The sequence below is a fragment of the Schistocerca cancellata genome, chromosome 3 (genome assembly GCF_023864275.1).
Source record: "Schistocerca cancellata isolate TAMUIC-IGC-003103 chromosome 3, iqSchCanc2.1, whole genome shotgun sequence".
Lineage (NCBI taxonomy): Eukaryota > Metazoa > Arthropoda > Insecta > Orthoptera > Acrididae > Schistocerca > Schistocerca cancellata.
In genome coordinates this window covers 339684736-339710646 of record NC_064628.1, presented here as the reverse complement: position 1 = coordinate 339710646, position 25911 = coordinate 339684736, and the positions used below count along the sequence as shown (strand labels likewise).

The 25911-nt window shown below is 40.0% G+C and overlaps 1 protein-coding gene across 1 annotated transcript in view; it reads right to left on the bottom strand.

Moving 5' to 3' along the window:
• Positions 1 to 25911, bottom strand: part of LOC126175032 (rac GTPase-activating protein 1) — a 157140-nt gene that overhangs the window by 107409 nt on the left and 23820 nt on the right. The window contains exons 3-5 of the mRNA XM_049921534.1: positions 23761 to 23947; positions 19725 to 19888; positions 849 to 1044 (exon numbers count right to left, since the gene is read on the bottom strand). Of these exons, the coding sequence (XP_049777491.1) occupies positions 849 to 1044; positions 19725 to 19888; positions 23761 to 23947 (547 nt within the window). The remainder of the gene's footprint in view (positions 1 to 848; positions 1045 to 19724; positions 19889 to 23760; positions 23948 to 25911) is intronic.

Here is a 25911-nt window from a genome sequence, read left to right as displayed (position 1 = left end):
CAGAAGCGAGAGAAGGTACTACACATCCGTGACTCAACTGCGCATGCGCACGAGTCCGCTCGTAACTGCTAAAATGAATCTAAATATAAACAGTTGTGACGTCACACTCGTCGGAGGCAATTTATTGTTATGAAGCATTGCATGGTCTCCCCAAAGCCTTGACACATTTTGCTATTGGCAGACACTTGTATGAGCACTATGTTTTGTTGTTGTATAAGGTGCATTTCTGTTGCATTTTAAGTTTTATTTATTTTTTTTCCTCTCTCTCTCTCTAGTCCATGTTTTATTGCTGCAGTACTATTCTGCAGTAGCGGGATACAGTAATATCCTTTGTTAGAATATCGGTTCTTACCAGTCAAAATTACAAAAAATTAACTGCAAACTAAAATAATGAAAACTTCCCGGATTTTTCCCCGTTTTCTCCCGGATGAAAAAATTCCTGGGTTTTCCCAGATCGTATACACCCTGTATCACTATAACAAAGAGCAGTGGAAACGAAAGGAACAACAAGTGATTATATAAGATGGAGACTGGACACAGTTCTGAAACTGCTACCATCTACTACCAAGCAGCAGCCGGTGGAATCAATGTGCTGCCTGAAAATATGGAATTTCAGATGTTAATGTTGATTGTCTGGCACCGTTCCGCTGCCTATTTCCCATTTAAGATTTCATTATTGCTACAATTTAACGATCTAACATATTAGTGAATTTAAAACAGAATGTTTAAAAAACAACACTTGTATACATACTTAAAGTATTTGTTTGAAATTGTGTACACCAAGCATTTAATTACTGCAGCACAGAGTAAGAAAACAATAACATAAGTGGAAACTGAGGATTACTTACAGTCTGTCGGTTTTGGTGGAGCTGATGCTATAACATTTTTTAGAGGTGGCACAACTGGTGTTGAAAGAGAACTTTTGGTTTCAGATGATGGTACAGCCTCAATTCTGGAAGTTGCAGATATGGGACCATCACGCGCCATTTTGAAAGTAGTTGTCGCAACAAGGTGTTCATCAGGTCCTGCCTCCACACCATCAATCTAAAATGCCAGTAATGTGGATACAATAAAATATGGCATAATTCTAGGTGAAGACATATGCTTCAGCTCAATAAAACTTCTCAGTTATATTCCAAAGTATACAAATAGTAGCAACTGGTATACTGCCAATGGTATAGTGCATCTAACTACCATAACTGCAGGGTCTCAAAAAGTTAATGGGTGCTGAAACTGTGTGTGTAACTGAGCTCAATCATTTATTGACCCATTCAATGAATTAAAAACAGAAAAACACTAAAGTCAGTAACAAGTGTGTGTGTGTGTGTGTGTGTGTGTGTGTGTGTGTGTGTAGGGGGGTGGGGGATGCTAACAGATGCTCAACGGCAAAGTTATCAGTGCCCTCACAAACATTACATGAAATGAATGTGGATGAAACAGCAAAAATGTTAACATACACGCTAACACAATGAATAAATACTAAAACGTGATATAGAGGAGATTGAAACACAAGTAAAACAACAGAGGAGCTAAAAGAAAAGCAAAGGGAAATGTGACTTGCTGACCACTTATAAAAACGTAGGTGAGCCAGTTACCCTGTGAACACATTAAAATCATTCCCCTAAATTCTTGGGGAAAATATTGGACAATTTACAAAACTTTCAAAATCTAACCACATTCGTTTGAACATTATGTAAAACAGAGAGCAGATCCTGTGGCAAATCCGCAGCGGCCTGCTGGTTAGAAAATAGAACACATTTCAATAAAATGTGGCACATAATGATCTGTGTGCCACAAGCACCACACATCAGAGGGTCCTTCTGCCACAGCAAAAAGCTGTGTGTCATAGGGCTGTGGCTGATGAGATGAAGATTAAGAAGGACATTGTCCCTTCGATGTGGCTGGAAGGAAGTATGCCACAGCCAAGTTGCGGGCTTTACTACACGGAGCTTATTGTCAGTCACTTTCAGCCACTCGTCTTCCCCTCGATGCATGACTTTGTACCTCAACAGCGAGGTGCTAGCATGTTGGAGGATGGGGCACTAAAGGAACTGAGGATCACAACACACCTCCTTGGCTGCTAGATCCGCTCTTTCGTTTAACACAATACTCATGTGCCCTGTTATCCAGCATAAAGACACCTCCTTCCCCAGTCATCCTAGTTGGAGGAAGGCATTCTGGATTAATTACCCATTGGGTACAAACATTGGATAGAGTGGAGTGCACTCGGATAATTTGAACAGACAAGAAATTTAGCACTGGAAGAACGTCTCATCTGATCCAGTGTCCACAAGAACACACACAATTCGGCGTCAAAGACAGTGAATTCTTGAGGCAGTTGAACACTGAGGACATGATCCAAAAAACGACAGAGCAACCAATGGAGTCCCCAACTTAGACCAATCCATAAAGACAGCTACGAAGGTGTGATGCTCATAGAAAATGTCGCATTAAAAACAGAAGCAGGAGTACAATCTCCCCTGTAAAGCACTAAATCAAATTGTACCGGGCCTCTGCAGTAACTAGGATGGCAAATGTTTAAAGCCCTTGATTTGGGGATGTACTCTGTCCACACCAAGTAACTCCAGTAGACGCTGCACACGGATCTCAAACAACAGTGTGGCTCGTGGACAGTTGGAGAAAAGGTGTTCCAGAGGTGGAAGAGCAACAGCATGGTATGCGGGCGAAGTTGGAGCTGCGAGGAACTTGCATGCCCTACATGAGAAGCTGCCACGGGACGGTGAGTGGTGGTTCCCCAGCCTCAGCACAGAGATTCAATACAGGATTGGTCTATAAGCACCCATGGCGAGCCGAATCTTATTGTGGTGTACAGTGTCAATGATCTTCAAATAAGGCCTCACTGATCCATACACTGTGCAACTATAGTCCAGCCAAAAATGCATGAAAGCCCTGTACCCATGGAGTAAACATGCCCTGTCCACTCTCCAAAACGTGTGGCTAAGATACTTTATGATATCTAGTAACTTCTGACACACACACACACACACACACACACACACACACACACACACACACACACACACACACACACACGATAACACTTAAAACAGTGCTGTAAGGGACACAATTCTCTTGCCTAAAATGATCTGACAGCAAGTCACCAACTCAAGTCCTAAGAAAGTGCTCAAACAGGAAAGACCATGTGAAGATGGGGAGGCGGCCACGAAAGCCCCACTGATGCAGTTGTGTGAGAATACAGTGTCTTCAAGAAGTATAGTACACTTTACTGACATCTAAGAATATGCAAATGCAGTGATGTTTACATGGGAAAGCCTGCTGAATAGCTGCCTCTAGCAGGGTAAGGTTGTAGGCAGTGGACCGAAATCTCCGGGATTCACACAGAGTAGCAAAGGTCTCTAATAAACAGAATAGATGATGGTTAGTGATTTGCTCCAGGGTCTTCCCTACATACCTCGTTAAGGCAATACTCCAATAACTACTGAGACGTGTGCTGTCCTTTCCGGTTTGAGGAGAGGTACCAAAAGTGCCTCCCTCCACAAGCTGGGAAAGTCCACCATATAAAATTAAAACATTTGAGGAGGATTTCCTTTTATGCGGCTGCAAACTTCTAAGCATACAGTGAGGGATTTGGCTGAGACCAAGTGCAGTATTGCAAGTCTCAGACAGGGCCGATTCCAGGTCACACATGGAGGAAGGGTAGATGTAAGTCTCAGAATTGTTGGATCTGAAGTTTAATCTTCCATCTCTACAGTAGCATGGCAGTCACGAAATGCCGGATCCTGGCTGTCACTGGCAGTAGTTAGTGCAAAATTCTCCGTCAGCATTTGAGCGAAGTCTCCGGGCACTGTTTGGAGACATCCTTGTTTCAGCACTGCTGCTATTGGTAAACAGCTGTGTTTGCCAGAAATCCTCCTGATGGCTTCCCACAGTTTCATAGAACAAATGGAATAGTTGATTGAGTACAGGAACACTTGTCATGACATTTTCTTGCTCTCCTAATTACGAGCCTTGGCTCTTGCAACTCAAAAGAGCTGTGAGGTTATCTGCTATAGGACAGCATTTAAATCGTCTGTCCCAGATAGCTGAATGGCACTCATCTGTCCACCAAGATACAGGTGGCCTCCTAAGATGACCTGAGGACTTTGGGATGGTTGAGTCAGCAGCATGATGGATCACTTGTGATATGTAGTCCACTCAGCCCTGGACACTGTTGTGATGTACAAATGCAGCCAGCTGACTGAATAGCATCCAGTTAGCCCCGCTGACCATCCATGATGGTAGCTTCTCTTCTGGTAATGCTCCATTCAAAACGTGAATGCAGTCACTGGAAATGAAAGTCGTCAATGACCTCCGATTGAATGGAGTCTGCAAGGGCTGGAGAGCAGAAAGAGAGGCTGAGGATAACCCAGAAGCAGTGCAGTGCAGAAATGAATGTGATTACCTATGTTGAGGAGGCACAGCTTACGAGATGTCATGAGGCTCTCCATAACCCGACCCTGAGGGCAAGTAGAGGGAGAGCCCCACAAGACATGATGGACATCGAAGTCTACCAGGAGAAATGGTAGCAGGAGTTGGCCCACAAGGTCTATGAGAACCTCAGAGTCTGTTGCATCTGGCAGGGTTAAATACAGCTAGCAAATGGTGATCCTTCGACATCCATGAATTTTGACAGCAACTGCTTGCAGGTCAATAGCCAAGGAGAGAGCAGCGGAGTGAAGCAGATTATCGACGAACACAGCAACCCCTCTCTTGGCTCTGTCCCAAGTCAGATCACCCTTTGGTGAAGGATGCCCTATAACACCAGAGTGTCAGTGGCTTTAATGTGTGTTTTCAAAAAACACAGGCACAGGGGGCATTCCTGCACTTGCAGTTTCAGTTCCTCCACATGTGTCCCGAACCCATTAATGTTCCACTGTAACATGGAAGCCATCTATCATGGGGGTTGCTCGTTCACCGTGTTTCCGTCGTGAAGGGGAGCCTGTAATGGATGGGGGTGCGATGATTGCCCCAGTCAATGGAAAACAATTGCGGTTTTCTGATGTTCATCAGCGTGTGAGTGTCACTGAAGCACATTTAAGGGACTCTGTGAAAGAAATGAAAGGGAGACTAAAGAAACATGTTTGACATTAAAACAAAAATTTGGAATAATTGAAAGATTTGAGAAGGGGGAAACCAAGTGCTGATCATGGTACTGAAATGCGATTCTAGTTCTGGACTATCTGCACAAAAAAATCACTAAGAGATCTACATTTGATGAATTAGATGCTGCTCTTTTGCAGTGGTTCAGCCAAAACAGAGCAGAAGGTTCATTAGTTGAGGCACGGTTTGTGTCGAAAAGGTATGATTTTTCTCATCAAGCTCTAGGGTTAGAGGGAGAATTTATTGTCTCATCTGGATAGCTAACCAGGTTCAAAAACCATCATGTGTTTTGTGAAATTACTGTACAAAGACAGAGGCTTAGTTCAAATGTTGCAGCTGTTGATCCCTTCCGGGAAGAGTTCCAGAAATTTGTGGACTAGAATTTACACCAGACCAAATTTACAATGCAGATGAAACTGGTGTATTGGAAATGTCTACCACCCAGAACCTTGCTTTTAAGAGCGCAGTTCATGCCATTCTGATGAGAGGATTCTCATATATGATGGTGATCTCATTGTAACTAAGTTTTTACACACAAACTTGACTGCCATTACACAGCCAATGGACAAAGGCATAATTGCACCAGTAAAACAGCACTAATGGGCTCATCTGATGAGATTGTTACTTGGTGAGGACAATTTGGTGGCGTTCTGGAAGAAGATAACAATTCTAGATGCCATGCATGGGATTTGTGATGCCTGGCAGGACGTCAAGCCACATACACTAGTTTGATCATGAAGGAAAATTCTTCCATATATAGAAAAAACTGATTTCCCAGGTTCCAGTGATAAAGAAATAACACCTGTTCAATTAATGGATCTGGCAACTGGTTTAAATGGTTTTATAGATGTCGAAGAAAATTTGAATGATTGGCTGAAGGTCAGCACATACGAACCCTGTTTCCAGTACAAGAGTGACACTGAAATTGTCAAGGATCCTAAACAAAACAAAGAAGACAGTGAAAGTGAAACTGGGGATGAAGTCAGTGACCTTGTCAATCATTGCACCACATTGCAGTCTGTTTATACTCTTTTAGATCACATGGGCCAGAGGGTGTTTCAGCACAATGGCGTTACTGCTGCAAGAAAAATTTGAAATGCTGTGAGGAAAAATATAAATTCCTCTTGGGAGTAGATAAACATCACAGACTATTTTAAGAAATAATCAGGCATGCTATACCTATGCACAGAACTTCAATAAACTTTAGAAGAAAGAGTAAGTATTTGAAAATATCTCTATTATTCGTGCATTTTCTCCCCCACATTACCCTAATTAATTGGGAGTATCTACATTAATACTGATCAAAATAATTAAACAATGATGTAGCTGTTATTAATTAACAATGTGTTGTTTGAATGCCTTTCAAAGAATTTTTTTATTCACCTTCACAAGAAAGATATTTTAGACTCTTCTTAGACTACAAGATCATGTATTGCAGTTTTCTTTCAAATGACGTAACCTAGATCTCCCAAGCCATCATTACAGATTATTTATGTAAACACAAGTTTTTTCCAATACAATCTCTGACTTCACAGATCTTCATCTGACCGTCTGTATGTTCTATCAGTGGCAACTGCGGGACTTCATTTACTAGGTATGAAGTTTTTTTACTGTAATCAATTTATCTGGTCTTGGTTATAAAAAAGAAAGTGCTCCACGAAAGGATGTAGTTTTTTTACTGTAATCAATTTATCTGGTCTTGGTTATAAAAAAGAAAGTGCTCCACGAAAGGATGTATAAATGAGCAAGCAACAAGTCCTGTAGTCTTGTCAAATGCTGCAGCTTCTGGACCCACTTGGATTTTATGAACATCAAAATCCTTAAAATCAGAAACATTTTTTGATTTACCTTTGGCTTTGTTCACGGGAATAAATTCATGATACTTTTGAGTGCCTGTTCACAGATGTGGCTTTATAAAAACTTTCAGCCAAGCTCTTTTTTTATGCTGTATGCTAATCATTTGTGAAGTAGAGAGTGACCGATGACAACACGCTTTATCCTACTCTAACAACTGGATGGGAGATAATATTTGATCACATTTTGTGCTTTCACAGCTGATTCTTATGAAAGTTAAGAAAACCATTTGAACTTATTTTATGTATATTTATTAGGCCATTGGTTTTATTCTACATTAAAATCCTCAGGTGACGAAGTGGCACAAATGTGCCAGTGTCATTATTTAAAATGCTCAAGTTCCTAATAAAATGTTGAACTGCAGATGTTTCAATATGAGAATACAATATTCCACTTTGGTGGCTGTGCTTGGTACATGTTGGGATACATGTACACCAACACAGGCCTTTCAAGATTTTATGGCGTAATTGAGCATTTTAAATCATGACACCAGTGCTTTACTGCCACTTTATCCCATGAGCCCACACACAATCACACGAAGTTGTTCTACAAACATGAACCAAACTACCATAAATTAAAAGTTACATAAAATGAAAAATTGTACTATACCTTTCATTATTTGCATTAACTTATATATGGCATAGTTTAGTACAATTTTAATATGATAAAAGTGAAGGGTGCTTAATTAGTTCTCAATAATTTCATATTAATAATAGTTTTATGAACCAGCCTGCAAACCAAGTGCAGCTGAGACAAGTGGCAAATCAAACAGCAGTAAAATAAAGTAATTTGCCTTTGGAATACAATTACAAAACTTGGCACACGAATTAACAAGCAGTGTACAACTAACATACTTGTATCCAAAATCAAAAAAATCTGATTTTGATGTTATCAAAATTTAAAAAGTTTTGGTTTGGGAAAATTTTGTATTATAATGAATTTGATCAAGCAGCACGTATTTTAAAAGCCTATAATAAACTGAATAAATTAGTATACAACTCAGGTCAGTATGTCAAGTACTTTGAGGCATGGTCATTTTATTAGCTTTAAGAAGTGGCAGAAATTGCACATTTTCGGAAACTTCAGAAACTAACAACTCAAAAACAAAATGTCCACAAAATCTTAAATTTTATCTTATTTTGATAGGTAGAATAAAATTACAAAAAATTAGAAAATTCTAAATCACTAAAGTTCAAATTTGTGTTTTTACTGGTTGATTTTATGTGGAGTGATCCCCAAAAGACAAAAATACTTACTATCAAATAATTTAAATAAAGTCAGATCCCAACAAGAATTTCACCACAAAAAAAAGTAACGCATTCAGAAAACAAGAACATTGTAAGTTCACTTTAAGGCGGCCTTTCAGGAGCCAACACAACCAGTAATAGCTCGTGATGAGTATAAAGCTGAATCAATTTCAACAATCAAAACATGTATCTTTCCTCATCTCTCACTAGTTATCTAAAACAATCCTCCCAGAGGTTAAGTAGAACAAACCAGTTGCCACTTATACAACACAAAGGGGAAGTAGTGGCTGGTATTACCTCTGTTATTAACTTGAGGCCAAGACAATGCAATCAATAAAGTGCTGCCACCATAGGCTTTATCACACTTAGCTGCCCAGCCATCATTCTGCGACAAAAACTGTGCTATATCATTAAATGAACACAGAGGGGGAGTGATGTTCTGGACTAGCTAATTCCAGAAAGTAAGATCTGTTGATTCAGCCTATTTGACCTGGTCTCCTAAATCATTGGATATTATGACCTCCTATGGGAATTAGTCAGCTATGTATATTTTTCCAATGTCTGAATGACAAACTATTTGACGACTAACCACTTCCAGAATCACCAAAGCTGATTCAAATAAGGCGCAATAAGTGTGGACGAAGATGGAATACAAATTATGTATGTTTACCATGCGATAGTTTGTGTGGGAGGGCATACATGTGGAGATATGGAATATTTGTAGTATTTTGGAAGACAAACGGCAAGTTTTAAGTAGCAATAAATAGTTCCAGTTATAACCCAATTAAAAATCTGTTATACTGATGTAAATAATTTTCTCGAAAGAGAAACATCTGACTATACTATATTTTTCCTTTGACCGAGAGCTCGGAGGGTGGGTGGTGGCAACGACGTGGGCTGGCAGTTCCCTTGCCATTAACGAATCACACAATGAAATAAATTAAGAAACATATTTTTAAGTTACATAATCACGAAAGTCACAGTTAATGAAATATTATGGGCTATTACACCATGGTCAAAGATTTCGTATTAAAACCCAACATTTTGTCCCATATTTTCAAGGAGGATCATAGCATCTTAGTATGTAATTCACACCCTGGCTGCTGACTGCAGCAAAATTCCATTTACATGTGCACCCGTGCAGCAGTATGACGTCACCTGCTTTGAATAACCAAGCGTAATTGGGCATTGTCAGTTGACAATGTCCACTGTTGTTATCGCTACATGGTGGGCAACTAATACACATCTTCAGCACCCGGATCCAGATGTCTCAATTTCATGCCGTCCTTCATACTGAACTTCTGGGGTGTTTTACAGTGTGTAAGGCCTCTGTGTATAGCCTTTCATGGTATCCACTTGTGGCTGCCAGTACTTTTATCAAAAAGGATGTGGTAGTCTCCTGTCTTCAAGACACTTTCTGCAACAGCTAAATCTGTCAATATCCCCTTTCTGTAATTGCCATTGTGTTTTCCTAGGTGTTTTTTGACTATTGTTTTTGTTGTATCCACTCACGACCCTGCAACTACACGGAAGCCTATAAATTCCTCCCCACTCCCCCTCCCTCCCCAAGCAGTTCGCAAGCAAAATGGTTCAAATGGCTCTGAGCACTATGGGACTCAACTGCTGAGGTCATTAGTCCCCTAGAACTTAGAACTAGTTAAACCTAACTAACCTAAGGACATCACAAACATCCATGCCCGAGGCAGGATTCGAACCTGCGACTGTAGCGGTCTTGCGGTTCCAGACTGCAGCGCCTTTAACCGCACGGCCACTTCGGCCGGCAGTTTGCAAGCAACCTTGGCCAGTTTTTGGTGATGCTGTACTTTCTGGGTGGATCTGTAGATTACCGCTTTGTCAAAAATCTGTGGTCAGCAATGTCCTTAATGAAAGGCAGAAAAACTTTCCATTTCACAGAACTTGTGCACCACTATGATTTTTGTGGTGGTCTTAATGCTCTTTTTACGTCAGCGGACGAATAACCCATCTTGAGCAGTGAATTGGTGAGGTATTTTAATACTGTCAAGCAGCTATGGTTTGCAGATGTTCCTTACTCTATCTGCCAATGTTCTTATGGTGCATCACTTTTGTTGTCTGTTGGTGGAGGTTCAAATTCCAGCATAGATAACGCTCTGTGTGTGCGAGTTTTCGATAAACTGTGTGGCCTGAGCTACCATCTGGGTCATTCCATGTCAAGTGGCCTAAAAGGGTCCCCACTCGACCATCTCTAATTTCGATGAAATTTTTAGAGGATGTACATATAGACCTAACATGAAGCACTGCCAAATTACAGCTTCATAAGTAATATGGTGGGGCCACTAGACACCTTTTTGTAAATGCTCGTTTTTTGACACTGCGACCGAAATGAATAAATGATCGACTTTGTTTTACCATTGTTCGGGATCTAAGAGACCTGTTGTGCTGAAACTTTGTGATCCTGTTCAACTATTTGGGTACAATAGCTTAGTTGTAGTTCAAAAGGTCAAACTATGATGAATTAATCATAGTGTGCTATCAAAGCGGCTCATAAATCTCGACGTACCAAATTTTGACTATACAGTGAAACCTCTATATAACGTTTTTCAAGGGACCACAAATTCTGAACACTGTATAGAGGAAAACACTATAAAGAGGAAGGTTTCCAAATAATAATTATAGGGCATTACTGAAGATAGGGATACCACTAATCAGCTTCGACAAATGGTGCCATAGATGACATTTTAAATTTTCACAATACCGTAATATGATATTCATTGCAAATGATCAATGTATCAAATGATTTAGTTTTTTGTAATTAAAACATGGGAACCAGTAGGTGGATGGGTGAAAGTAAATGGATCAGTTTGTGCCATAGAAAGTTATAACAAATTCTTAAGATATGACATCATTGTGCAAAGCTGACAGGTGGTTTCCATTCTTCAGTTGACCCAATTATGGAATATGAGCCAAATTTTGTTTATGATATACTGCACATATTACACAAAAACACAGTAAGTGGTACAGATTAAAAAAGAATTAGTTACAAAAAAATTACTTTAATAATTAAATTATTAAATGGAACTTAAATTTGCACAAAACTCTAGGAACCTATGCAATCTGAAAATCACATACCTATGATTTTTTAAAATATTCAAGCAAGCATGTTTCTATTTCTCCTTGGCTGTATGGCAATCATTTATTGCTCGTTCTGTCCTCAAGTCTATGGGCCATCATATATCTCCTGAATGTTTCAAAGGCTTCAGCTGCCTTAGTATATGAGGGCACAGGGTCATCCTTCGTGTCACTGTCACTTTCACCACCACTATTATTCTCCAAGCTTCTCTCTGCAGTCAGTTCCTCAATACTTTGTACTCCTGTGGTTGCCACGTTGTCATCCACAGCCACAAAGTCCTCAAAAGTGACAGAAACACTGCCTATTAATTCCTGAAACTCTTGCAAATCACTTGCAACATCTTCCACAGGAGCTGCCATCTCATTCTCACAGTATCCGCTTTTGTGAAACAGTTTTTAATAGTTTCAGCACTGACTTCCCTCCACGAGTACATAATTAAATTCATTGCCTGTAAAATATTCAGCTTCAGTTGTGAGCTCTGCTGACTTCCCAGTTTTCTTTGGTCCATCAAATTCAAGGCCTTTTATACAAGGGCTATATTTAACCTTAAGGGGTGTATTATTCCCAAGTCGAAAGGTTGCAGGTGGCTGGTGCAGTTGGGTGGCAGGAAAATTACTTTCACATTTCTCAGAAAGGATACGTCTGGTGGATGTGCCACACATCTATAAAACAGCAGCACTTTTCTTGCAGCACTCCCAATTTTGGCGTCAAATTCTCTGAGAAAATGTAAAAATATATCACTCATCCTCCACACCTTGGCATTGTTTGTATATTTGCACGGAAACGTGGAAATGTTTTTGGAGCACCTCGGATTTTTTGGCTGCCCGACAACCAAAGGTTTCAGTTTTCCACTGCCATCGGCGTTTGTACACAACAAAACGGTAAGACGTTTCTTGCTCTTCTTACCGCCTTGGCAATTTTCCCCACAAAAAGTAAATGTCCTATCCAGCATGAAATTGAAAAACATGCCGGTTTTGTCAGAGTTATAAATGTCACACAGTTTGTAGCCATGTATCAGATTAGCGAGAGTCTGCATCCACTGAGTTACAGTTGGTTTGTTCACACTTTTACTTTCTCCTCATTCTGCTTTGTATACAACACCATGATGCTGTCAAAATTTATCAATCCATCCATTAGACGCCTTAAAATTTTCCATTCCTAACTGCAGTGATATTTGAAGCACCTTCTTCAGAATAGTTCAGTTTATAGGAATGTTTGCAGTGCGTGCTTGCTGAAATCAAATTAATAAAACTTCCTCCATTTCGTCGTAAGTCGATGGTTTCACAGGCATACGTTTCGAATTTCCACAATTCTCAAACTCTTACATTATCGACGATCTGTTTTTCATAATAGTGTTGAGTGTTGAGGGGGCCAGTTCAAATTGCTTCGCTAGCTCCACGACTCACACCGAGAGATGCTTTCACTTTTTTAATAACTGAAAACTTATCTTCCAGAGAAATGTTCCACTTTTCACTCATGTCCACTGATGAAAGCTTTTTTTTTTTTTTTAAAAAAAAAAAAAAGAAAAGTTATATCGAAGACACACTCTCACTAGATATACAAACTGTTTGCTGCTCAGCTCACCCAACACGCTATGAATACAAAGCATCAACTGAAATGGCACCAAAAAGAACACAAGCACAATGTGTGTCACATGTCATGTGACTGGGTTCTGCCACTGACATATGAAACACGCTGAGTGCGGGCTTTCTGAGCCAGTGCAAATTGTGAATCCACAGAACGGAAAACTATGTGTTTACATCCAGTCACTTACACGTTATAAAGAGGTAAATAATTGACCAGGGTTCCAAAAATATGAGTGTTACATGGAGGAAATTGTAATATAGAGGAAACTCAGTAAAGAGGAAAATTTGACATTGTTTATATGGCTGGACGTAATACAGAGGAAAACATTATATGGAGGAACTTCATAAAGAGGTTTCACTGTACTTCATTGCCTTGTATCTACTGAAAGTATAACTTTCTGAAGCTGAAACTTTAGTTATCTGCAACCTGTCAGCATGTCATAAAACTCTGCAAGTGGCATCCAGATTGCTCAAATAATAACTGAGTTGTCTGAGCTCAACTTGTCTGATCAGAAAAAGTTATTGTTTTGAGACATACCAGTTCAGTGTCAGCAATGGAGTTTGCTAACATGCTTCAACAATCAATCTGAAGTACACTTGTGTAGTCAAGAGTGTTCAGACGTTGTGTGTGCCTTTTTAAATGATGTAAAGTGTGTTGTCATTACTGGATAAAGATCTTTTTTCGGGAAGTATTTCAAGGTACGGGTGACTCTTTAGAAATGTTAATCATGTTATTTAATTTTTTCTGTTGTATTCTCAAGTAAGTTCCCATTATCTATGATTGTTTAATATTTTTCAGTTGGAAATATACACCACTTCTACTTTATCTAATATTCAAACAAACAGCAACTGGAAGCATAAATTTAATTGTAGTGTAATGGATATCAATAAGGTTTCAGTACCATATGTCATTGGCCTTGCAGATAATCCTGCATGTCATCTGAACCATGAACCATGGACCTTGCCATTGGTGGGGAGACTTGTGTGCCTCAGCGATACAGATAGCCGTACCGTAGGTGCAACCACAACGGAAGGGTATCTGTTGAGAGGCCAGACAAACATGTGGTTCCTGAAGAGGGGCAGCAGCCTTTGCAGTAGTTGCAGGGCCCAACAGTCTGGATGACTGACTGATCTGGCCTTGTAACACTAACCAAAAAGGCCTTCCTGTGCTGGTACTGCGAAAGGCTGAAAGCAAGGAGAAACTAAAGCCGTAATTTCTCCCGAAGGCATGCAACTTTACTGTATGGTTAAATGATGATGGCGTTCTCTTGGGTAAAATATTCCGGAGGTAAAATAGTCCCCCATCCAGATCTCTGGGCGGGGACTACTCAGGAGGACATCGTTATCAGGAGAAAGAAAACTGGTGTTCTACGGATCGGAACGTGGAATGTCAGATCCCTTAATCGTGCAGGTAGGGTAGAAAATTTAAAAAGGGAAATGGGTAGATTTAAGTTAGATTAGTGGGAATTAGTGAAGCTCAGCAGGAATAACAAGACTTCTGGTCAGGTGAATACAGGGTTTCAAATACAAAATCGAATACGGGTATAATAATGAATTAAAAAATGGAGTGCTTGTAAGCTACTACAAACAACATAGTGAACACATTATTGTGGCCAAGATAGACACGAAGCCCACACCTACCACAGTAGGACAAGTTTATATGGCAACTAGATCCGCAGATGACGAAGAGATTAATGAAATGTATGATAACATAAAAGAAATTATTCAGATAGTGAAGGGAGATGAAAATTTAATAGTCATGTGTGACGAATGCGGTAGTAGGAAAAGGAAAAGAAGGAAACGTAGTAGGTGAATATGGAAGGGGTTAAGAAATGAAAGAGGAAGCCGCCTGGTAGAATTTTGCACAGAGCACAACTTAATCATAGCTAACACTTGGTTCAAGAATCATGAAACAAGGTTGTATACATGGAAGAGGCCTGGAGACACTGAAGGTTTCAGACAGATTATATAATGGTAAGACAGATTTAGGAACCAGGTTTTAAACTGTAAGACATTTCCAGAGGCACATGTGGACTGACCACAATCTGCTGGTTATGAACTGTAGATTAAAACTGGGAAAAAAAAGGGTGGGAATTTAAGGAGATGGGGGACCTGGGTAAACCAACTAAACCAGAGGTTGTAGAGCATTTCAGGAAGAGCATAAGGAAACAATTGACAGGAATGGGGGAAAGAAATACAGTAGAAGAAGAATGGGTAGCTTTGAGAGATGAAACAGTGAAGGCAGCAGAGGATCAAGTAGGTAAAAAGACGAGGACTAGTAGAAAAACTTAAGTAACAGAAGCTATATTGACTTTAACTGATGAAAGGAGAAAATATAAAAATGCAGAAAATGAAGTAGGCAAAAAGGAATACAAACGCCTCAAAAATGAGATCGACAGGAAGTGCAAAATGGCTAAGCAGGGATGGCTAGAGGACAAATGTAAGGATGTAGAGGCATACCTCACTCGGGGGTAAGATAGATATTGCCTACAGGAAAATTAAATAGACTTTGGGAGAAAAGAGAACCACTTGCACGAATATCAAGAGCTCAGATGGAAACCCAGTTCTAAGCGAAGAAGAGAAAGCAGGAAGGTGGAAGGAGTATTTAGAGAGTCTGTACAAGGGTGCTGTACTTGAGGACAATATTATGGAAATGGAAGAGGATGTAGATGAAATGGGAGATATGATACCACATGAAGTTTGACACAGCTCTGAAAGACCTAAGCCGAAACATGGCCCCGGGAGTAGACAACATTCCATTAGAACTACTGGTAGCCTTGAGAGAGCCAGCCCTGACAAATCTCTACCATCTGGTGAGCAAGCTGTATGAGACAAGCACATACCCTCAGACTTCAAAAAGAATATAATAATTCCAATCCCAAAGAAAGCATGTGTTGACAGATGTGAAAATTACTGAACTACCAGTTTAATAAGCCATGACTGCAAAATACTAACACGAATTATTTACAGACGAATACAGAAACTGGTAGAAGCCGACCTCGGGGAATATCAGTTTGGATTTTGTAGAAATGTTGCAACACATGAGGCAATACTCACCCTACGATTTATCTTAGAAAATAGATTAAGGAAAGGCAAACCTATGTTTCTAGCATTTGTTGATTTAGAGAAAGCTTTTGACAATGTTGACTGGAATACTCTCTTTCAAATTCTGAAGGTGGCAGGGGTAAAATACAGGGAGCGAAAGGCTATTTACAATTTGTACAGAAAGCAGATGGCAGTTATAAAAGTCGAGGGACACGAAAGGGAAGCAGTGGTTGGGAAGGGAGTGAGACAGGGTTGTAACCTATCCCCAATGTTATTTAATCTGTATATTGAGCAAGCATTAGAGAAAACAAATAAAAAATTCTTAGTAGGAATTAAAATCCATGGAGAAGAAATAAAAACTTTGAGGTTCACCGATGACATTGTAATTCTGTCAGAGACAGCAAAGGATCTGGGAGAGCAGCTGAACGGAATGGAATGTGTCTTGAAAGGAGGATATAAGATGAACATCAACAAAAGCAGAACAAGGATAATGGAATGTAGTCGAATTAAATCGGGCGATGCTGAGAGTATTAGATTAGGAGATGAGACGCTTAAAGTAGTAAATGAGTTTTGCTATTTGGGGAGCAAAATAACTGATGATGGTCGAAGTAGAGAGGATATAAAATGTAGACTGGCAATGGCAAGGAAAGCATTTTTGAAGAAGAGAAATTTGTTAACATCGAGTATAGATTTAAGTGTCAGGAAGTCATTTCTGAAAGTATTTGTATGGAGTATAGCCATGTATGGAAGTGAAACATGGACGGTAAATAGTTTGGACAAGAAGAGAATAGAAGCTTTCGAAATGTGGTGCTACAGAAGAATGCTGAAGATTAGATGGGTAGATCACGTAACTAGTGAGGAGGTACTGAACAGAATTAGGGAGAAGAGAAATTTGTGGTACTGACTAGAAGAAGCGTTCGGTTGGTAGGACATGTTCTGAGGCATCAAGGTATCACCAATTTAGTATTGAAGGGCGGCATGAAGGGTAAAAATCGTAGAGGGAGACCAAGAGATGAATACACTAAGCAGATTCAGAAGGATGTAGGTTGCAGTAGGTACTCGGCGATTAAGAAGCTTGCACAGGATTGAGTAGCATGGAGAGCTGCATCAAACCAGTCCCTGGACTGAAGGCGACAACAACAACAACAACAACAACAACAACAACAACAACAACAACATCTGAAAACACGCACATCAACAAGGCTTCATTCGAATTAAAGAATTTTCAGTAGAGCAACAGGAATTAATTAACCAAAGAAATGAGATATGTTTTACTGAAAATCCACAAATATGCTTTCATCACGAAGCAATACTTGTGGGCAAATATGACTTTCTACAGAGATCTTGTTGTAATCCTTTTGGTGCAAAGAATCATTCTGTTAAAAAGGGTTTACCGATTATCAATGTGGAAACAGCAAAATAATTGCAAGCCAAGTCTAAGATCAATGTGAAACCTGGTCAGACGATCTGTCCAACTTGCAGAAAACAATTTTTAGCAAAGAAAGCAGAAAAATCATAGTCCACTTCAATGCAGTCAGAAGATGAAGCATATCCAGAAGTATCAATCGATTGAAGTCTGACTGCTTTTGGGGTCTCCCCTGTAAAATTTCAGGGAGTATCAAAAAGGGATGTGAAGGGTTACGCAAAATGAAAAATAAGCAAAGTTCAAGAGGAAATTGCGAGTAACACTCCTGCTTGAGGATTCACCCAGAAGATCTTCAAACACCTAGCACAAGCACGACATGCCCTGATTGTGAAGATTATAAGCAGCTGATTAAAGAATTGAAAGAGAAGTTGCAATTGTCAAGGCAGCCTGAAAAATTGCAAATACTGACATTAGTGCCACAAAGCTGGGCTATAAAAGAGACAATGCAAGAATTTGGTGTTTCAGAGAGGATGGTAAAAGCAGCTAGGAAGTTACAGGCCGAAAATGGTGCATTAGCTCTGCCAAAGAACAAGTGTGGCAAGAAGATTCCAGATGCCGTAAAAGGAGGAGTGTTAACATTTTTTCAGAATGAAGAATTTAGCCGAATTTGTCCAGGTAAAAAAGACCGTGTATCAATTAGAATAGAAGGAAAGAAAGTTCTGATGCAAAAATATCTTCTTCTGAATAATTTGAAAGAAATGTTTGCTGCATACCGACTTCAGCATGGGCCTGAAATTGGATTTTCCAAATTTTGCGAATTGAGGCCAAAATGATGCATCACTGTGGGTGCCGCAGGAATACACTCAGTCTGTGTTTGTACTTTACACAAAAATGTGTAACTGATGCTTGCAAGCACTCCAATTAAAGAAGATTATGAGAGTGACTGCTAAAACAATGCGTGATTTGGAATCCAAAGACTGCATCCTTCATCGCTGTGAAACGTGTCCGGGAAAAGAACTACTTGGAACGGTTTTTAGAAAGTAGTAGTATCCACATGATACCATTGAGTTCAAACAGTGGGTTCACACTGATAGAGATACATTAGAAACCAGGCAGATGACCACTGAGGATTTTATTGAAGATTTGATTGTCAATTTTTGAAAACTTTCCACTCATTATTATGTTGCAACGCACCAGAGCAAGCACCTAAAATGGATAAAAGAAAGCTGTAAGCTAACTGAACTGATAATATTAATGGACTTCACTGAAAATTATTCCTTCATTGTCTAGGATGCAGCTCCAGGTTTTCACTGGAGTAACAGCCAAGTAACTTTACACCCATTTGTTGTGTACTTCAGAAATAACACCAGCAGCATCAGCTACTGTATAATAAGCGACAGCCTGAAACATGATGCAATCTCTGTACATGCTTTTATAGTGAAATTAATAGAAGATCTAAAGTGTCTCCTTGTAAAAAATCACACACATTTACTACTTCAGTAATGGGTCAGCAACATAGTACAAAAACTTCAAAAATATTCTTAATCTCTGCCACCATCAAAATGACTTTGGAATCTCAGCTGAATGGAACTTTTTTGCTACAAGCCACGGAAAATCTCCATGTGATGGAATTGGAGGAACTGTAAAGTGCCTAGCAGCAAGAGCAAGCCTTCAAAGACCAACTGAGGACCAAATTTTGACACCAACTGATTTGTTTAAATACTGTACAAAGAATATCAGAGGAATCCAATCTTTTTCTTTTTTTTTCCTTCCAAAAGAAGAAATTGAAACATTACAAACTGAGCAGGAAACAAGGTTCAAAAATGGCTGCACAGTATCAGGAACAAGAGAAAATCACCATTTTGTGCCATTAAATGAAAAGCAAGTTTGTAATAAGAGTATCCAATGATACATTTTTTTTTTTTTTTTTTTTTGGTGGCAAATGTTGACCAAAGTCAAGCAACAGTTTTATTCAGAAATATTACTACCTTACAATCGGGCCAATACATTGCCTGTATATATGATAGAAAATGGTGGACTGGTAATGTGTGTGAAGTTTCAGAAGAAGAAAATGATGTTTTAGTCAGTTTCATGCACCTCAATGGACCTGCACATTCATTCTGTTGGCCCGCTAGGCAGGATGCTTGTTGGATTCTAAACCAACACATTATTTCTGTCATTCTAGCTCCATCAGCAACAAGAATGGGCTGACATTATAGCTTGGTTGAATCAACTGAAATTGCTATTAATAACATTTCGGCAAATGAATTAATAAGAACTGAACTTTTGTTCCCCACTAGAAGCAAGAAAGTGCAATACAGAAGACTTCTTTTGTCTTTATTTGGTACAAATATATTTTTTGATGACATTGTAAAGCAGGAAAATAAACAACTTACCTCAATAGCCCTATTTGATTTTCTACGGCGCTTTGGCACGTGATCTTCCACCTCATCTACAGTTATGGAAGGACGATGCTTTCTCCAAGATCTAATAGTACGGACCACGTCCACATCAAGGTCATCTTCAGACCGTGAGTAACTTAAATCCGATAGCAGCGAACCTTAAAGAAAAACTTTTATGACCAACACTACCAATTATTATTTATTTATTTGTATACAATACACAATAATAAATCATAATTTTCATTTACACCTTGGGGTATCATTGCATGACTGTTAATGGACTTCAGATTTGATGGATGTAAGGATAAAAACAGGATGTCCTGCCACAACCCATCACAAACACAAGCTGCACTCCCAATAACACTGATGAGAAGCTTTAATGAGTCAATCAGCAAGACCACTTTTAAGTTTTCTTATGAAAAGTTTTTTTTTTTGCTAATGAGGGCTCTATCAAGAGTGGTGTGCACCATGACCACCACAGCAGTATTAGTAACAAAAGGAGGGTCAGCATTTGTCATTTTAGGAGAAATCTTTATTTCTGTTACAAATCAATTTCAATCACTGCATGACCATCGTCAGCCTTATGAACTCAAATACAAGCAGTAAAACTGCAATATCTGAACACACCAATGACAAGTACCAGTCCGACAGAACTCGGCTGGGCTAGCCCAGTTGCATATGTACCTTTGGTCTGACAAGTAAAAATGTAACTGGGCTAGCCCAGCCCAGGTCAGTCTGACAATTACTCTGCATTGGTATGTGCAGATATTGCAATTTTACTGCTTGTATTTATCAGTCCAATACTAGCACTGATGATGGTCACACAGTGATTCAAATCGATTTGCAACAAAAAGAAAGATTTGTACTTCAACAACCAATATTGGCCCTCCTTTTGTTATTAGTAAGAAATGATAATATTCAGGCATAACGAACATAGCAAGATTTACTTAACAGCCCAATGAAATCTTTTCAAGAGCTTATCATGAATGTCACAGAATTTATAACAGTGGAATCACAGGCATAATAAGAAGAAATTTTCTAATATTGTATTCATCACTGCCATTAAAAATACACTCCACTTCCACCTCAGTAACGGAGCCTCAAAGATAAAGGGAAGAAGAGTGATAATCTTTTATATGGTCGAAATAACCAATTATTTGGTAACAGGTATGACAAATTAGATCAAACAAAAATTAATCCTATGGGGAAAATCAACTTCAACTTCATGATGGAACAGGTCCTGGAATTCAAGACCTTAATTTGTGGATCAAACTATGACTGACTACGTTTCAGTAATTTAAACATTTTGTCATTTCAAAGAGACACTCAAACATTGTAGCACAATTTAGTATAGATTGATTTATTTGTCAGTCCATTCTTGCTTTTGGCTGCTGATGTACCCTATCTCATAACTTCCAACTTGAGGTGATAGTCTAGCAACACCCCAACTGAATGACCTGCATGCCCAATTCAGAAATTCACAATTTTTTTTAATATTACCCTCAGAACAATATCCCCAACTGCACAGACAAGCTGCTTAAGTTATTTAAATGTTGTGATTTAAGATGCAAACTTTTTTCCCCCTTGTTCTTTGCCTCTCTCAACCTGTGAAACAATGGTGGCTATGGACTTAGTTTTCTGTTAAGTGTTTTACACATTATACAAGCAACACAGAAATGCCTTAACATTGTCACCAGCATTTCAGTAATGAAATGACACTGTTCATCTGAAGAGGATGAAGTGACATATTAACCCCTTTGTAGGCCATGGGGGATACACTTACCACTGTGTTTTTCCTTACTGCATTTAAGGGAATACATTGTACGAGTTCTGCAAGTGCCTGGTGTGTAGTAGTAATCCGCCGCATGAGCTGCAGTTTGTTGTGAAATGTTTCTTTTAGGGCTATGAGAAGTACATATCAAACCAAATAACATTTTAATTTTCAAGGGAATAATATTTAGCACCAAGCCGTTTTCAAAGAGACTTGGGCAGCATGTATGTATTGAAGCGGGGAGCTAGAAACGACAGAGGCTTCATCCCCACTGTAGCCCTCAGTGGTACACAGCCCACGGCCACCTCAACATACATTCAGCCCACGGCCACCCCAACATACATTCAGCCCACGGCCACCCCAACCTCGGGTTATTGTGCGGTTCGGCCCCCAGTGGACCTCCTCGGAAACGTCTCATTCCAGACAATGTTTGCGTGGTAGAGTAATTATGATGTACATGTACGTGGAGACAGTGTTTATGTAGCAATCGCTGACATAGTGTAACTGAGGCAGAATAAGGGGAACCAGCCCGCATTCACCGAGGCAGATGGAAAATGACCTCGACGCTAATTTGCAGATGGATTCGTGCTGGGGATTGGCACGAATTCCCGCTTGGGAAGCAGTGCATTAGACCGCACAGCTAGCAGGGAGGTATACTTACCACAAAATTTGTTTTGTCTTCTGTTGACCTTGGGAAGCACACTTTTCACCAAATTAGTGGTTTTACAAAGCTTCTGTGAATAAGTCTTACCATGTCTGGATGTACCAATCATCTTGTAGTAAAAAAAAAAATCTGCTTCATTTTGACTGACTCGCCACAAAAGAATGCGCCCATGAAAGTGTTAAGAAATACATTTGAAGGTGAATATGGTGTGTGCAATTTGCATCAGCTACAAATGACTTTACTCTATTCTCCACTGTTATACCATGCTGACAGTTGCTGATAATTGGTGGCCCAACTGACTTAATTGATAACTGGGTATATAACCACCATAACACTTTATATAAGATGACTCAACTTTTCCTGCATTACAAGTTCCTGAAGAAACTTTGCACCACATCAACATTTTCTTTCTATCTGACTGGGTCGTAGTAGTAATTTTGACAGTTCCTTACAGAAACTTGCACCATCTGTGAAAAGTCAGATGCAATTAATAATTTCTGAGGCCATTAACATACAATATTGACACTGGCGATAGTAAGACTTTCCTGGAGTGCACAAAAATTTTTTCTGTCTTTGGCTGAATTGTCATCAAGATAACGAGCAACATTTTGCCTGTCAAAACATTTTCCATGAGCTGCAAACTTGGATAAATATCAAATAGAACTATTTTATTTAGTAGGCATCTAAAGCACTGAATCAGAAGCTTCAGTCCGTCTAGAAGCATCAAATCCACTGAGCCATCTCCATCCACGACTTCCAGCAGATATTACATCCAATGTGTTACGTAATTTCAGAATAACGAAAAGGATCGTTGCTACTCACCATGTAGCGGATACGACGACTCGCAGAAAGGCACAACAAAAAGACTGTCATAGAATTAGCTTTCAGCCAACAAGGCCTTTGTCAAAAGTAGACAACATACACACACGCACACACTCATGCAAATGCAATTCACACAGACGTGACCACAAGCTCTGCGTGTGGTGTTTGCTTTCGACAAAGGCCTTGTTGGTCGAAAGCTAATTGTGTGACAGTCTTTTTGTTGTGCCTTTCTGTGATTGAACGTCTCCACTATATGGTGAGTAACAACTATCCTTTTCCTTGTACTGTTATACTCCACCCTTGATTTTCCACTTTTCACTCAACACACACACACACACACACACACACACACACACACACACACACACACACACACACACACACACACACAGAGACACACACACACACACACACAAAATAAACAGATGATGCAGGACAATAGATTGCATGAGCAGTGGATATCCTTTTGAGACTGTGGGATGGCTTATGTGCAGTACATTCCACATTTTCAAATATACTCTTTCCTCCCCGTAACCACCTCCTCTCTCTTCACAGGAACTCCCCTGACGACATCTGCACCAGTTTAGCAACGGTGGCGGCAGTAGCAGCAGCAGTACAATATAGGTTTTGTGTGTGTTTCCTGTGGAAGTTAATTCTGAAGGACATCCTAAAGCTCTGTGACATTTTAAGTCTTGTTTAGGTGCCTATATATAAAAAAATAAATAAAATGAAAGCATAAATCAAACGACTAGGAAGTGGTCCTGTATTGGTACCTGTAGTATCACAGTCTTCTTTTATTGCACTGAGTCTCTGTGCTTCAAGGATGTTACCATCTTGTCTCCCTATGCTGACACGACTGCGGCTGGCAGTGTTATTTAAGAATGCAAGTCTTTCCTTTGTTTCATCATTTATTCTGTTTTCTATGAATACTACCTCTCTCACCAGACCAATCTGCTTCTCCTGGAAAAAAAAAGAAAGTTTTGGTTCTAACATAGCACAAGCTGTATATCACTAAGCTAAAATGGAAATAAAATAAATGAAATTTTTTAGACCTTAACAGCATGTACTGGGTGGTTATACTTAACCTGACAATGTTCTAAGTGCTGCAGTGTCGGCTGTATACATCACAGGATGCTGGAACATGGTAGCGTGTTTCCTAATCGGTGTACTTATGAAGTATGCTGAAAAAATAATACTTCCACTTTCTGCCACCAGGTGAAAAGATGATGCTATAAGCAGTCAATGTGGTTTGGGTGCAGGAAAAGGGGAGGAACAATCAAACACATGACAACCCTAGATTTGGAGCATGGTTATTACGATATTGTCACATTTTACAATATGTGTTTAATATCGTCTCCTGACTCAGGAACATGCCGCATCTCTAACACAGCATGTCTGACAGTAGCTCGCAGCATATCTGGTGTAATCAGAGCAATATGTCGCCATATGCTATCCTTCAGGTCAGGAAGTGTCCAGATACATCCCTGACAGACATGATCTTCCAGATATCCCGACAACCAGAAGTCACATGGATTTAGACAGGGAGGTCTGGAAGGCCAAACACCTTGAAACTGCCTAGAGATAATGCAGTCATTGCTGAAGGTTTCTCGAAGCAAATCTGTCACCTGTCAAGCTACATCTGGTGTCCCCCCACCTTGGAAGAATGTATTGGTGTGGACACAGTTGCATTTATGTGAAGCTGGAATCATGAGCAAATGTCACTGTACACCTAACTGGCCAGTGATGTGTCATATCCTTGAAGAAAAACAGATGAAGAATGAAATCACACCCACCAGTCACATAACATGAGTGCTGTGGATGTTCCTGCACAACACATGGTTGGTTGGTTTAGAAGAGGGGGAGAAGGCACCAAACTACAAGGCCATCAGTCCCTTGTTCCCAGTAAAATAATTACACAACGGAGAGGACAAAAGAAAGGAGATGTACAGCACAATAACAAGAGAAAGGAAGAACCAGAAGAATGACAGGACAACCAACATTATGGTGGACAAAAACAGGAAAAGAAAACCATAGAGAGAAGCAAGAAACAGGTAGAAGGGGTAAAAAACAAGAGAGCAGATGACTGTAGCCATGAGAATAAAAAGGAAAAGCCAGCCATTACACATTAAAACATCCACCCTAAAAGTATTAGAGTGGAGAACACAAATGGGACAAAGGACATGCGCTAAAACATATATAGAATGATAAAACCCAACGTCGCATATAAAACATAAAACTAAATTAGCCGACGAGGCCTTGTCAGCTAAAATTAATGGCAACGAGTCCTGTAACTGAAGATTTTGTTGCAGGGCATCCAAAGAAGAACAGCTCACCAAGATATGGGCCACTGTCAGCCGGGCGCTGCAACGAGACTGAGGTGGCTCATCACGGTGCAGGAGGTAGCCATGTGTCACCCAAGAGTGGCCAATACGGAGCCAGCAGAGAACCCCAGTGTCCCCGCGAGAGGCCCACGTGGAGTACAGCCACATATTCATAGTCTCTTTCATGGCACACAGTTTGTTGTGCATGCTGAGGTTATGCCATTTCGTCTCCCAAAGCTGCAAAACCTTGCGGTGTAGTACTGAATGCAAGTCAGTTGCAGAAACGTCAATCTGCATAAGCAGTTTCTGCGTAGCCTGTTTGGCCAGCCTGTCTGCAAGTTCGTTGCCTGGGATTCCAACATGACCTGGGGTCCACACAAACACCATGGAATGACCGGACCATTCCGGCGCATAGATGGCCTCCTGGATGGTCGCTACCAAAGGATGACAAGAGTAGCACTGGTCGAGAACTTTTAGGCTGCTCAAGGAGTCAGTACACAGAAGAAATGCCTCCCCAGGACATGAAAGGATGTACTCAAGAGCACGTGATATAGCCACCAGCTCGGCAGTGAAAACGCTGCAGCCATCAGGCAAGGAATGCTG